Consider the following 16,532-nt stretch of genomic DNA (forward strand, 5'->3'; position numbering starts at 1 on the left):
CATATTCAGCTAGTTATACAATGCGAATTAAATCGTAAGGACATTCAAAAATATTTTTGACTTCACACACTGACCAAATAGTTCTCAATGTTTATACGGAAAATCTTTAAACACCGTCTATAAATAATATACGAGTCGGGTTTTAAGGTTCCGGACACGTTCGATGGATTCATAGAGGTCGATAATTATACATATAGGCTACATTTTTGGTCAAAATGAACCTTTCTCTTTTCAATCGATAAAATGTTTCTGCTGTTCTTTAATAACCATTTTTGGCCAATAAACTATTTTTATCGCATATGTAGGATTTAAAAAATAAAAATAAATAAACCTTTTATTATAAGAAGCATACAATTTTTATATTTGTTTTTGTTCATAAATTGTAGTATAAAGACTCCCCCAGAGTTGCCTAGAGTCGGACACTTCCCTCATTAAATAAATACATTATATAATGTACACAATAATTTACCTATGTTTTTACATTTTATAAATATAGGGAGGAATCTTTCTACTCGTTATACTTACAGTTGAAGAAATGATATAAGTACAATAAATGTATTATTATATTCAAATAAGCACCGGTGACCTAACACTAGAGTGGTAGAGTACTATACACTGAATACAATTCTGCAAAAGTAAATTATAAATAATTGACAATATCAATGGCCGAGTAATATTATACTATTCAGTATATACAAATATAATGTTTTATAAAGATGATAGACGCCTGACCAGTTGATATAATTTTAATGGTAATAATCAAAAATCCAATGTTACACTGTTGACCCAAAATAGTGTAGTGATCAAAAATGGTTATAACCGAATGACTGAAACGTCACACAAGCCGAAAAGGGAAAGGTTCGTTTTGGTCGGAAAGGATCTCGCCCATAATTATTACGACTCTCGTCAGTTCGTTCGCGTGAACGTATAAAAAGATAGGCCCGTGTACGACATGCGCCGTAATATACGTATAGATGGTGCAATATTTATCAAGATTTGGATAAGATAGGCCTGGGAGGCGTATAAAATTCGGTAATATCGAAATGGCACTATAAGTAATAGCCCGCGATGGCATTTATATACTAGTCGTTTTGGTAGATTAAAAACGTTCATATATCGGCCGCGACTGCTACCAGAATATACTCTATATAGAGGGAGATGAAGAATTTTCGGGGTCGCACGTGTATAATACACGCACGCTGAAGCAGTAGTAGATATGACCAGGCGCGTCGGTCTCTCGTAACGGCCGTATAATAACAGTTCGTGTATGTATAGGCAGTTTTATTTATTTATTTTCTGCCACCCTCGAACACTAGCATAAATCGAATATCGCAGTTTTTCCGGAAGAGGGGAAAATAAAGTTCGGTGATGGCAAAACAACAAAAACCGCATCAAGAAAAAAAAAAACTTTCAAACGATCCCCAAACCGACTACGGCACTACGCCGCCACTATAACGCGCCACAAAAACCGCTAAAATTGGAATTCGGTCATTGCACGTTTTGTGCCGATGACATTTCGATTAAATACATGCCATTTTTCTGCAGGCAAAGAGAGAGATAGGGGGTGGTTGAGTAGTCATCACTACATCATTATACTAATAATTTGTGTGGTCAATTGAGTAGAGTAGACCACATAACGGGCACAGTAAAACTTTTCAGTCATGAGACGCATTTATACTATTATAATGCATAACACTCAAACCGAGTAATCTATCATCGCGTATGACATGTATATTATAGGTAGGTCTTTCTCTTTACCGTAAAACGTCAACATTTTCTAAAAATTATACAAAGTTTTTTATACGTAAATGAAACGATTTCAGACTTCAATTATTGTATTATGTTGATTTTTTTTATCATTGCGGTAACGAAAATTATTGATTACTATACAATGATGATAGAACATTATTATTGTATTTACTACCATACGTACCACGTTTTTTCATGAATATTTTTCGTATCCACATCGTACCACCGAAAAAGTATAATTATTTAATGTTTATAAAATACGCGGTTTTATAGCTGTAATATTAACAATTTATTCTTATAATCAACTACAATTTTTTTTTACATAAATTTGTATTTTTGATTACCTATTAAATATATTGCATTTGCTTACACAAACATATTATTATGGCAATTACCTAAGTGAAAAAGATTTATCGTAAAATATTATTCAAATTAAATCAAAATTAATTTCAATTTACGAGACAAAATCAAGATTTTGAAGAAGGTAATACAAATATATATGTATGCGACAAACTACTACAGTACAAGATATGTCATAAACTAATTCACAAAAAAATTTAATTTATTTCTCAAGCTTTATGTGTGTGTGTATAAAACGACATTTTTCACCAACTTTAAACTGTTTTATTTATCCATTTTAAAACGAATGATAAAATATTTTACAATCTCTAAGGAAAATGGTATTTTTGGTGCACTAGTAGCAATTGCAGCAGTATTTGTTAATTATCATTTGAAAATACTGGTACCTATACGTCATTTGATAATTATTAGAAATTATACATACAATTATTACTGGTAACACTTATAGGAAAATTTACCCGATTTTTTAATTTTAAGCATCACACCTTACAGAAAATACATGTTTTGAAGGATTGTAGAAAAGTATTCAACTTAAATATTACCAACATGCTGATTACTGGTACCTAGTAAAATACTAAAATTTCAGTGTAAAATTATATTATTTAATATAATGAAAATATATAAACCATTCAACTAAAAATAACAATTTCAAACAACAATAAATTATTATTATCTTCGGAATATTGTATAAGTCTCAATAAGTCTTCTTCGTAACTACTTATAGCTTTAATAATAAATACTGTAGTTTAAAAATTAAAGTTATTACGAAAATGGAAAATTGAAAAAATATATATATAAAATTTACGATACACGTGTGAACTGATTTTGTCATAATAATATTATAGATTACTAAGAAAAAATGATTAAATTTATTAGGGTACGGATTCAAAGTGTGCAAATAAATTGTCATCCTAAATGTAGCGATATTATATTGATTGGTACATTTTCAGTCATTTTCCTAAGTTTTATTGCGGCAATAATAAAATAGTGGACATTTTCAGTCATACACGCTAGTTTAGCAACATGTAGTTTTCAAGTAGACACATCATTATGCTTAAATATATTATTACGTGTTACTATATGGTTGTACGTTTGTAAAGAAGTAGATATATATTTATTGAAATCAAAAGGCAGCATTTGGTAAGAAAACTGGAATAAATATACATCGATTAAACTTGGTCAATGGTATACTGTATAAGTGAAAGGTTTGGTAAAAATAAATTATATCATACTGTCATTACACAACACTGTGTGCGTGTGACTTGTGATGAGTACTATTGTGAACGGACGAAGAGAAACAGCCCGGCGTGGCGCCACCGATAATGATCGACAAAGCAGACTGTGATCAATAACCCATGTACGATACATAATAGTATAATAATATACTTATAGACCCAAATACGAGTACTGAGTAACTAAAATATTTTGGGATTACTATAATCTCCGCTCGCATAATATTTTCTAAAAATAATAAATGCTTAATACTAATAATACTAACTTTTGAATCGAGAAACTTGTCAGAAATTTGAGCGGACTACCAAACTCTCTATTTGCGCCAATCATAATACTCGTATCATCGATCTACGGTTTAATACTTATCGGATTGGTATTACTTGTTTAATATTTCATTAATAATAAAAATATGTGCATAATTGAGTTTATTGTTTTTTCTAATATCCAATAATATTATCATTCCGAGATCCGAGCACAAATGGTTCTAAAACGAAGTGTTTTATACAAAGAAAAAGTGTGGGAAAATGTATTATAATATTAGGACAATTATACTATAGAATTGCTGAGCTTAATGTTTGTCTACATTTTTTTCGAATTTTACTAATTGTGTATTGTATAGGGTTAACTAAACGTGTTTTTTTTTATTGTTAATACGAACCAAAGTGAAATTTTGTTTCCTGCTTTTGTGCATCATGTCATTTGTCACACATTTTTTATATATTACAATAATGTTATTTAAATACAATGCCCACCTTTGTATATTAAACAAATTATTAACTATAATAATACAATTATATGTTATTTTATGCCATAGTTTTATTTCGTTATTACTTAAATTTTATGTAGATACTTGAATTTATTTTCTAAAATTAAAATTGTAAATTAAAAATACAGGAAACTTAAATTTATTTTATCATTATAGTTTTATTACAATATATATATATTAATAACATTTGATGTTAAATATTATGTGTATTTTAGTGTAAATAATAAATATACAATTTATTTTTATTATTAAAATCTGAGTTCATAAAATATAAATTAAATTAATAACTATTTCTTTTTCATATAATGATATTATTCTGATTATTTTAGATTTATTTATCATCATTATTTCACAAAAAAATTAATGACAAATATATGATTTTTTTTTCAGAATTCTGGGAAGAGCACTTCCAGTGTCGATATCCGAGAAGTTTGAGAACACCGTACAATTCTAATTATTCAAATGAATGTGATTCTAAGTTTCATCTGAGAGAAAAAATACCAAAGTTTGAAAACCAATTACAATTTGTCAGTGATTCTGTACTAGCTTTTGCACATGCATTGTACGATATGCATTCTGATCATTGTGGTCCGAACTTTGTTGGTTTATGTGAAGCCATGAAACCTGTTAAAGGACCTGAACTCTTAATGTATCTTAGAAAAGTAAACTTCACAGGTAAGTCGTTTGAATTAACCAACTAAATACAAGTCCCTTAAAGTATATGTGACACCAGTAAAATAACAACAACATATCGTAACATTTAATGTGTCTGATCTTCTCTACGAGCAATTTTTAGGACTATAAAGGTTAGGTAAAAACAAATAACATATTAAGTTTTATTATATTTAACTAATATTGTAAAATACTACTAAAATATCTCTACATAATAGTTTGAAATCATTTAGAACTTTATATCATATGCCTAGTTGATATATTTAATTCAAAAATCTCAATGTACGTTATTTATAGGCTCGAATTAATGTAAAAAATTGAAAATTAAATTTTATAACTTCAAAAAATTAAAAGTATTTACATTTTTTTTTTGTATGATCTTGATTTTGATAATGTTTGAACAAATATTTATATTTCTTTAAACTAGTTTTGGTTTTTTAATTTATTAATTCTTTTATTTTTGTCGAATTCTTTCAGAAATACATAATTCTTTACTTTACTTTATAAACTCAACTCAACTCCTCAATACAAGCTAAGCTTACAATGAGTGTTGTATAATGCTTATATCTTTTATTTTTACTATGTACATAATATGACATATCTATTTATGCAAATATTAAAATATTATTATATTATTAAAATAAAATATCTATGCTCAAAATTAAATACCTCCTCCACTTTGCAAACATTTCCAATTTTAGTTTTTACAACGATCTTTGCGGCTGATAAACAAGCCGCGATATAATAATATAAGAGGTTCTTCTATAAACTTCAAAACCACCATAATCCCCTTATTAATAATTTACATATTTGGTCAATTTCTGGAAATTTCCATCGGAGATTTAAAAGAAGATAATATCTTGATCTTATAATTTAATTTAACTTCATTATCAAATCAAGTGTAACTATAATAGTTAGTTTTTCTTCAATCATGTAACCTCGTAGATAAATTCGTATTCTTTTATCTCACTCACAAATACTTATTGTATTATTTATACAGCTTGTAGATATTTATATATGAAATTAAAATAAAACAATTTAAAATAATTTATCCATTGTTAGATAGTAACATAACAAAGGAAACTCGTTATTGTAACGACGTTATATTGTTTGAAAAACGTTATGTAATTTTATAGAGAATTTTTTCTAAGTAATAAAAATGTAATGGAAGTTCTTATTGATAAGTAGTTCCTAAAATATAACGGGTCAGCGTTTCGAGTATTTTAGTAGCGATGATTAAAAAAATAAAACATTTTTAGTTACAAATAACATACTCAACACCGTATTTAACTTATAATAATGATAAGCACAATACGCTATAAGTGCCTTATTAAGAATACATACAATAGTACATACAATAATTTTTAAAGAAAAATAACAACATTTGTATTTAAATAATTTAGTAAAGAAGTATGATTAAAATTTATTCGTTATATAAGTAAATTATGGGTTTTAAATTCCAATATAAATTGTTTTAAGCCTAAATTATATCGTCAATCAAATCAAATTTTACCAAGGTTTTGTGTTTAAAAGTAAAGTATCTGTGTATAATTATTAATTGGATACTAAATATAGTCTATTCTTTATAACCAGAATATAAAACAGTATTTAAATACAAATAAAAAACGAAAACTCTAAGACAAATTATTTAATTGTTTATATTACATAAAATTAATGAAAAATAATCGTCTTTGATTCAAAATTGATTACATATATATTCCAAAATGCAAATTAATTACTGTTAATTTGTTTATTTGAATTTAATTTGACCCAATATATTTGAAGTTATTCGCAGAATACTGGTTTAACAAAAGTTTATATTGTTTACTATTCCATTGAAATTGAAATTTCAAATAAAATAACTCGGGTTTATTGAAACGTTACCTGTATTGGATCGTTTACTGACATGCTCAAACTTAAGACAGAAAATTCTACGAATATATATATACTTTGATTAAATGATTATTATTATGAAAAAGAATAATATTTTAACCTGAACTTTTTGATTTAGTATTTTTTTTTAAAATAAAGTTTTTAGAATCAAATGCTGTTACTATTCTATGTGAATTAAAATATTAAAATAAATGCGTTTAAAATTTAGATAGAAAACGATCATAAAAACGAAATTTCAATAAAATCAAATTCTTTACATTCGTGGATACTTCAAATAATTTAATAACGTTAGACAACAAATAATTAACTACATGATAGTTTCGTATATCCGTTGTATTTATGAATTCAATAAACACATTGAACCATATTTAAATATTGTATGTAGATTCATCGAAAGCTCAACTTATTCCAGGGTAAGGTTCCAGGGTAATATTATTTTATTTGTTTTATATCAGTTATTATTTATAGGTTATTTCAATTAATATAACATAATAATACCAATTTACATCCAAGATTAATTTCATTGTATAAAAAATAAATCATCATATATTAAAATTGTATGTATAGATAACAATTAAAAATATTGTAAAATTAATTTATTCAATGATTTAAATTGCGTGTATAATAACAAGAATTATCAGCTTATGTAGAAATTTACCAATACACGTTAGATGTGTAAATAATAAGAGAAATATAATTTAAAAACATTGTTTGAAAAAGCATTATTACATTAGCTCTATTTACCATAATGTATTTTTTTCTGTTTTAAAAAAAAAAAATGCACAATAAAAATGTTCTAATCTATTGTAACTGTTGAGATAAAAAATACTAATTATTATAAAATTACATTAATAATTTTGGGCCCTAATTTTATAAACGATACTAAATAAATATATTTGTTAACCGTTATAGCCTAAATGTAAACGTTTAGATTTTAAATTGTTTGATATCTAAAGGTAATTATTAAAACCTTTTTTAAACATTTTGTTTATGAAAATATTTTTTTAACAATACTTAATACATTTTTCGGGGATTGTTACTAATTTATGTATTAATTTTGTATTTCTAATATTTATTAAAGTATTTAAAATATGTAACCTCTTATTATAAATGTATAACATTATAGTGACTGTCTAGTATTACAAGTGTTCCTCATAAATAAAATGTTTGTTAAATTAATATTTTAGAAAATATAAAATGATAAACAAAGTAAAAAACTATAACCTATAATTTTAACCTATAATAACTTTAAATAGAGATTTCATATTTTTGGATTTTTATTTATATGCATAAAAACGACATAAAACACCATATCACGTGTTTTATAACAATAAAAAAAATTAATTTATTATTTTTGGAAGTTGATAATTTTCATTTTTCAGCAGTACTTATACTAAAATGTTTTCTGTGATATATAAATTTCTTATTTAATTTTTTGATAACTTATAACTTGTTTTAATAATTTACTGAATTTTTTTCTAACAATTCATTACTCAAATTATAATTTTATTCTAAAATCCACCCATCACTGTCGTGTAGTATTTATAAATTATATACATTTATAAATATAATAAATTTTACTTTCCTGTCTGAATCTACTTACAAACATTTGCATTATAAAAATAGTTTATTGTTTTTAAATATATTAAATACAAGTTTAGGTTTTGAATTTAAATACCTATAATGTATTTATACTTAAACACAGTATTATTATTATATATTCTAATTATTACCTATTTATAGTTTTTTACCGTTAAAAAAAGTTCTATATTTGACACACAAAAAATATTTATTTAAAATTAAACTATTTAAACATAATTTATAAACTACAATTTAGGTATTGCTTTTACATTAATTTATTAATTGATACTTTTATTTATTTAGCTATTAATGCATATAATACACATATTTAAAATAGGTCCAAACTTTATAATGTGAGAGTTAATAAAACAAGATTGTATAACTATTATGAATATTTTTCTATAGAACAATAATATTTTTAGTTTTCTTATATTACTTACGACGTAACGAATAACAATGTCTGAAATAACACTGTTAATGTATTTTGATTTATTGCTATAGCACCAACTATTGTCATTGACATTAAAAGCTGCTGGACATCATTATGAAATCGAAATGAAATAAGAATATATAGACGATATGCAATAAAATTATTCCATAACTAGCACAATTTTTAGTGGAATCTCAAAGATATATCTATAGACTTTTTAACTGAAAATTTGACGAATGTTGATTTAACTTTCACATAAGTTCACTGTCAGTCGAATACATAATATAAATACATTTTTTTGTTTTTAACCACTGATATATATTTTATAAATTGTAACATTGAATTGCGTAATTTAATGTACTCGTAATTATTGAAGACAATTGTTCACGCAATCAAACTATTTTACAAAAAAGTCCATAAATCACATTTTTAAATAAAAATATTGAAACGAGTATTATTTAAAAATATCTTAATTATAATATTAAATTCAATGATAATACATAACTATCATAAAACTCATAATTTTTAGTAATATGTAAGTAATTTGGATATGATTTCTTGATTTACATATAATAATCAATGAGCATTATTGTAATATTTGTGGTATCTATAGAGTATAGACTGTATAGAGTATTAAAATGTTTTTACCGATCAATAAAACGAGATAGCGGTGGCTATAATCATCAAGTAAAATTATTTTTGACTAAACTTCTGTTGTCTCATTATTTTAATTTCGGATAATCAGCGAATAAAAACTAATATTGAAATTTTGACTCCCCACCGAGGTTAATGGTCGTAATGAATTTTGTTTGTATCCGAATTCCGACCACCGCATTCATTCATAATAACAAATACCTATACTACCTTCTTAAAAAATAAAAATATCACAGTTTTTAACCTAGATTATTGTCCCAGTGGGCATTTTATAACAAATATTGCAAAGGCTTGACAATATAATGTATTTTTACACATTTAACAGCACATCGGGTTATAAATTTTAAAAGGGGCTGTAAACGTCAAGTTGACAATTCGCCTACAGGGACCATCAGATTTATTTCGAAGACGATTACTGCCTCAGCGGCCATGTATAGGCATTTCGAGGATGCCATTAAGTGATGACAAACGGAGGGAGAAATATATTATTTTATATACTGTGTAGGTTATAAAATATAAGTACTAACATCAAACATTTTAAATTAATAATTTATGCACTATTTAAAAATATGCTGCATTTTATTATAACAAATATTTGGCATATATACAACTATATTTTCATATAATATAAATAATATAATATTAAATCTGAAAATAAAACCAAATTTGGCAACTAATAAATAATAGTGGTATACGCGCACTTACGTGTTATTTTGTTTATAAAATAAAACCATATTGTATAAAATATGCTTATGATTATTTCAGCAAATTAAAAATAAAATAGCGTTATTTTATTTAAACCTTTTTACTCAAAATAATAAATTTCAATAAACTGTTTCATAAGTGAATTTGTGTCAATAGTCTAAATTTTCTTTTTTTGTATTTTATTGATTTTATTCAACTACATTCAATTCATTGACAATGTAAGCTATCATTCTATTATCATTGTTTTATTGCAGATATTACAACTACAATGGCGTATTTAATTAAATAATATCAATTGGTAATCAACTAATAAATAAAAAACAGCTTGTCACCATAATTATATTTTCAAGTGAATAATTATTCAATGATACGTCAATATGTTTATGCATAATATTAACGTATTGTGATTGAAACATTTGTATTTAATACAATACATTTTATAGCAATGAAAGATTATTTTATACCATTCAAGGCCTAAAGTTGTTTTATCGCTGCACTAAAAAATAATAAAAAAAATGTTAAATTCGAACAGATAAAAATATTTAGGGTAAAATCACGTCAAAGTCCAGTGTGGTAAAAATCCTAAAGATTATTTGGGTCCAATTTCAAAGGACTAATTGCGAAAAAATCGCCTTGCAGTGCGTGTGTTTTGTTTTCCCCAAACTCCGTAAAACAATGCCCATTCTTATTGGACAGATAACAAATGAATAATAGAACAGGACCTAAGGTTTAAGGAATAGTCTGAGCACTGAGATAGCTGTAGGTACACTTTTAATAAAAACATATATTATTTACTTTTAATGTTGGTGTGTATATTGTACATTATAATATATTATGTTCCATATTATACAATATTTAGGTCATACAATTGCTACACTGTTGTTATACATAATCCTCCTCTATAGTCTGTTTGTACGAATTTAATTGTAAACTGTTCCGTGAATGTATTTTTTAAGCTGAGTCGTGTAAACGTCATTAACCATATTATATTTATATTTATATCACTGAAATATATTGTGTTTCGAGTTATAAAAATACATGACTATATAAGGGAAATTCAAAAACTTAGGTGCTACATTTTCAGTAAAACTAGTGAAACGAAATAAAAATGTATAAATATAATTTTTTTTTTGTTAGGTATGTAGGTATTATATGTTATTTAACTTCCGATATTAATTTTTATTCGTATGCATGTTATAGATAATTTATTTTTTAGCATTTTTCAGACCATGCTGTAAACTGTAGTTTATTGGTGGTTTATCATGTATATTTAATGCTGCTTTTAGATATAGGTAATATATAATAATTAATAAAAGTAATTATTTTTCAAAGTTGTTTTTTCTTACAAAATAGTTTGTAATAACTAATTATATTTCAATCTGGGACTCAAATTTGTATATTTTTAATGTGTTTAATTTTAATGGATTTATTATGTTGAAAGTTGTATGATGGTATAAATGTATAATAATATATGCACGGCTATTTTCATGCGTACTTTATCAATTTAACTAAAAGAAATACAATTTTATTTATGAAAAGTAATAAAGTGTTAAGGTTATTTCCGATCGATTTTACGTGGTGCGTAGATAGGTAAAACATAATATTATTAAAAGTTATACAAGTTCCAAGTTTAAGGTATTTTTATTTTCTCTGTTCATTGTGTACGTTATTTTGGTTGTTTTGTAGTATGTGCCAAAGTTGACCCAACAATTTATACGTCAAATGAATGGGTTACTTTTTTGATTAAAAAGATAACTTATTTATTCGAAAGTTTATTAATTTTAGAAAAGTCTTTTATTTTTATTTAATGTATTAAAGTTATAAATTATTTAAATTAAATTAATAACAAAAATCTAACGTCTGAGGAAATTGTATTTTAATCGATAAATTTTAAAAGTAAATATTAAAGCCTATATTTACTAGGTATATAATTATAATTTATTTTACCGAATACGGTAATTAATAAGCTCATTTAAGTTCAAGCTACAAAGTATAAAATGTATTGTATTTCCATGTATACACATACATATAATATACGAAAATATTACAGTAAAATTGTGTAATTTCCATAGCTATAATTGTATAATTGTATTTGTACTTAATATTGACAAAATAATATTAAATGTAGTAGGTAGTTATCAGATATATAGATCTAATTGCAATGATGTAAAAACTAAACATTTATTTTTACTGTTTATTCTTTATATTTTTAACGAAAATGTTTAACTTATAAATATTAGCTTTAACTTTCAGTCTCTCTACTTATTTAATTTATATTTAATATATATTTGTATTATTTAATACATAATATATTAATATCTCAATGTAATTATAACACTGTATTTCATACTTATTAAACTCATTAAAATATTTTTACTAGATATTCTTATATGATTTATTTTTAATTGTTTTAAAATATTATGGGACAAAAATCAATGATAGTAAAATAATTTAACATAAAATGCAGGATTGAAAAAAGATAACATAGTTTAGAGTGGACTTAAAATTTAAATTCGATTGTTATATTATTTTATGAAAAAGTTAATGGTTGCAAATAATGCGATAAAAATAGCAGTTGAGAGGTATCTGGATTTTATGAAAGTTATAACTAAGAGAAAAAGGATAGAATAAAAATAATTAAAATTAATACAAAGGAAACAGCAAAATATGAGGATATGTTGTAGGTACCACTTTTAATGTATAGTATTTATGAAAAGGTTAAAAGTGGAGAGAATTTAGAAGAATAGCGGGAGGAAATATTAATATATTTTAACAAAAAGCAAAACTACGTGTAATTGTATGCTTAGTTGATTAAAAACATGATTTATGTTTTATTTATTTTTTATTTGTATAAATTTAAAACTATTAGCTGAAATCACGTACAATATGACTATTAACTATATCCTAATTTCAGCTTATATAGTTCACCAATAAATATATAAAATTGTCTCCACTCATATTCAAATATTTTAAATGGATAATTATTATTATTATTACGTAATATAATTAAATAAATAGTTTTTAATTAGAATATAATTTTGTTATAATTATAATAGTGGGTACCGCTCATTTTTAAAAAAAATAAAAATATAATATTGAACTTGAAATACCTACTCATGAAAAAATTTTTTGTCTTTCTGGTAGAATTTTTTTTTATATTTTATAGGTTGAAAAATTTATTAAGAATATTATACTAAATTTTTAAATCTTAGATATAAAAATGAAAATGTTTATAAATTTCTTACTACAAAATAATTTACTAATTTTCGCGATTTTTATTAATTTTGTCTAGATTCTAACGTTAGACACTTATAAACATTATTACGATTTTACATTTTTATTATTTAGCAATTTCATTTTGTATTTAATTTTCAAGAATTCAACAAATAATTTGTTATCGATATTTATATTAAAAAAAAATATAATATATTTAGGTATTTAATATTATATTCTTAATATTTTAAAAACTTTATCCTTAATAATTAATGATAATTTAAGAATTGATAAAAAATTTCAAGTATTTACGATTATTCATTTTGAGTTACACAAAAAAAATCGATTTAAGCCAAAATTTTATTTATATAAAAACCCCTAATTTTTCCCAATAATTACAAAAAAAGTACTAGGCATTTTTAATTTTGACCACTTTAATATATGAACTAGATACATTTTTCTATACAAAACCACCCTATTTTTGAAAAAAATTTTACCAAAATACTTATTGTGTACTCATACACAAAAAAAAACACATCATTGTAAAATCAATATATTCATCGTTCCGCCCAGAATCTAAAAGGTAGGATTATTTATTTTTTATTATGATAAGCCTTAGCATATGAAATATTGGGTGACAACTTTTTGCCTATATACACGGTAAATCACCAATCATGTGCATCTTTTTTTTTCCTGTAATAAAAAAATATTATACATTTAAATTCTAATTTTCGGATTTGATTTTATCAATTTTTTTTTATTATTATTTTAAGGAGTGTTATATGGCGAGAAAATGTATTTTATTTAAATGAAAACCTCTTCATTTTTACTATGAATTATTTAGTAGATATTTGTTTGAAAATTTTGATATAGATATCTAACTCCAAATGTGAATATGTAGTTTCTTAGTTATTAAAATATTTATACTAAGAATAATAATTCTTAGAATTTGTTTTACAAAAATATAAAATATTTGTTATATTTTATTAATTGTGTTCATTATATATTTATACTTAAGCTATTTTAATAAATTATTAATGTTGATAGATTAACATTAATTATTAAAATTTTCTAATCACCAGATCTCTTATAACGCCCAAATACATTATCATAGACCTATTAACCTTAGTGCCTACACAAAGTTGAATAACTCTAAAACTATTTGTTCGAATTTTAATTATGATATATTAATTTTTCCGAAATATTTTCCAATAAATAGTTTATAGTAAAAATATGGAAGAAGGGGGGAAGGATCTCATTTGAAAAACACAAGGAAGTAAGTATAGTTCTAATTGCTTATAGGATACGTCGATAATAATGTAAAAGATCCCAAGAGTTATAGTTAATGTTGAATTTAAGTTTTTAATTAATGTATATTTTAAAATCCAATAATTTGATAGAAGTATGAGTAATGAGCATGCTTGGTGTATTACTCTATATAATATACAAAATTATGTTAAACATGTTTGATGTTATAGAGTACGTCGCGTACCCACTCCGTCGTATGGTGACACACAACACCATTGATCACAACTGTAAACCTAAACTTTTATATAAATCTAATTTTAAATAAAATCAAAAAATTACAATAAATTATACATATTAATTTTTTTTATGAATTTTAATATTTGGTTGTTCGTTTCGTCTTGACTTAGCGATTGATTTTAAGGAATTTGGGAATTTTATCTTGATTTTTAAAAGTTGGTGTTTGATGGAATTCAACGAGTAGATGTTTGACTGTTAATTTGGGTGGGTCCCGTTTATAATTTTTTTAAAGCATAAATCAACTATCAAATTAATATAGTAAGTTTCAGGCTGTATAATATATTAAATTTCAGATATGAATTTTTGTTTTCTTATGGTTTAAATGTAAATATCTAAATATATGTACCAAAGCTAAATAGTATAAAAGCATACGAATGTGTTATTCTAAAATTTAATTTACATATTATTTATTTTAATCTATTTATAAACTATGTATTGTATAAATTATGGTTTTTAAATTTATTTTCACTATTATTATAATGTAATAACCATAAACAAACTAACTACATTTAAAATATCAAATTTAAATAGTGCATTGGGTTTTATAATCAGACCACTAGAATTATTCAACCATTTAAACCAAAAGTTTGTAGGTTGAATGATAGTATACTAAAATAAACATACATTTAAAAAAAGTATATAATGTATTTGTTTGTAAAAACAATAACAATTAATGCTTAAAATAACAAAACTAACAATAATATAATTATTTAATTTAATATGAAGTACTATAATAAGGGGAATGAAATAAAAACAAGATTTCAATAGGTAGCCAAAGTGAATTCATCTGTTTGGATTACATAAATCTAATTATTTTAATGAAGTCATGGACGGAGAACTTAATGGACGTGGTTGTATTGTATTTTATAAAATATCTATAAAAGTAAAAACAAAAAACAATAGAATTTTTTATTTTTTATTTTGGTAAGACAATTAATTTTTTCTTTTTTATAACAATAAAAAAATAACTATAGCTTTTTTTACTGTTTAATTTTATTAATATTTTTATAAATCAAAAAAACAACGAGTCTATTGATTTAATTTAAACATGTTTTTATGTATTCTATATTATGATAGTTTTGTTTATTTAAAGAAAAAGTGTTATTAGTCTTCAAAGTGCTACTATACCTTTCTGTTAAACAATATTGATAGTTGGAATGAATATCATCTTTTCTTTTTCAACTGCTATCATGAGATATTTATTTTTAAAAAGATATGGTCAATTTTGATTTAAATATGAGCCACATAATCAACTAGACAGTAGCATCTTTTATAATATTTATCTTTTTTCAGCAGTAAAAATGTTTTATTCCTATTATTATGATATTCTACACATACAACTTCCATTGATAAACAATAAAATATTTTAATTAATTACTCACTAGTTATTACATATTCGATGAAAGAATATTTTTGTTTTCTATCTCAATCAATTTTTCGTTAAATTATTTAATCATGAAGTACCATCAGTGGATGGCCTCTTCACTCAAGCCCCCTGACTGAATTGATTTAAATAATCGTAATTTAATTTAACTTATTACGGTTTGTAACTTTGTTACTTTATACTATGTTATTTTGTCTTTTCTATGTTAACTCTTTAATCACTTAATCACAAAATATGTTTTTTTTTTAATTGTGTTCTGGTGTGAGGAGGAGGAATTACTTCAAACAATTTATATCAACAATATCGTATCTTAATATTAAGTTTTAATAAGATTATTAAATGTTAAG

General features: G+C 24.1%; 1 protein-coding gene across 4 annotated transcripts in view; it reads left to right on the top strand.

Annotated features, from left to right (window-relative positions):
* LOC132932184 (metabotropic glutamate receptor 2) overlaps positions 1-16,532 on the top strand; it is a 177,882-nt gene that overhangs the window by 93,627 nt on the left and 67,723 nt on the right. For all 4 annotated transcript variants that reach the window (XR_009662828.1, XM_060998431.1, XM_060998430.1 and 1 more), the window contains one exon: positions 4,499-4,783. Coding sequence is in view for 3 of the 4 variants with exons in the window: in XM_060998431.1 (XP_060854414.1) it covers positions 4,499-4,783 (285 nt within the window). In the remaining variant the exon portion in view is untranslated. The remainder of the gene's footprint in view (positions 1-4,498; positions 4,784-16,532) is intronic.

This window comes from Rhopalosiphum padi, chromosome 1 (genome assembly GCF_020882245.1).
Source record: "Rhopalosiphum padi isolate XX-2018 chromosome 1, ASM2088224v1, whole genome shotgun sequence".
Taxonomy (NCBI): domain Eukaryota; kingdom Metazoa; phylum Arthropoda; class Insecta; order Hemiptera; family Aphididae; genus Rhopalosiphum; species Rhopalosiphum padi.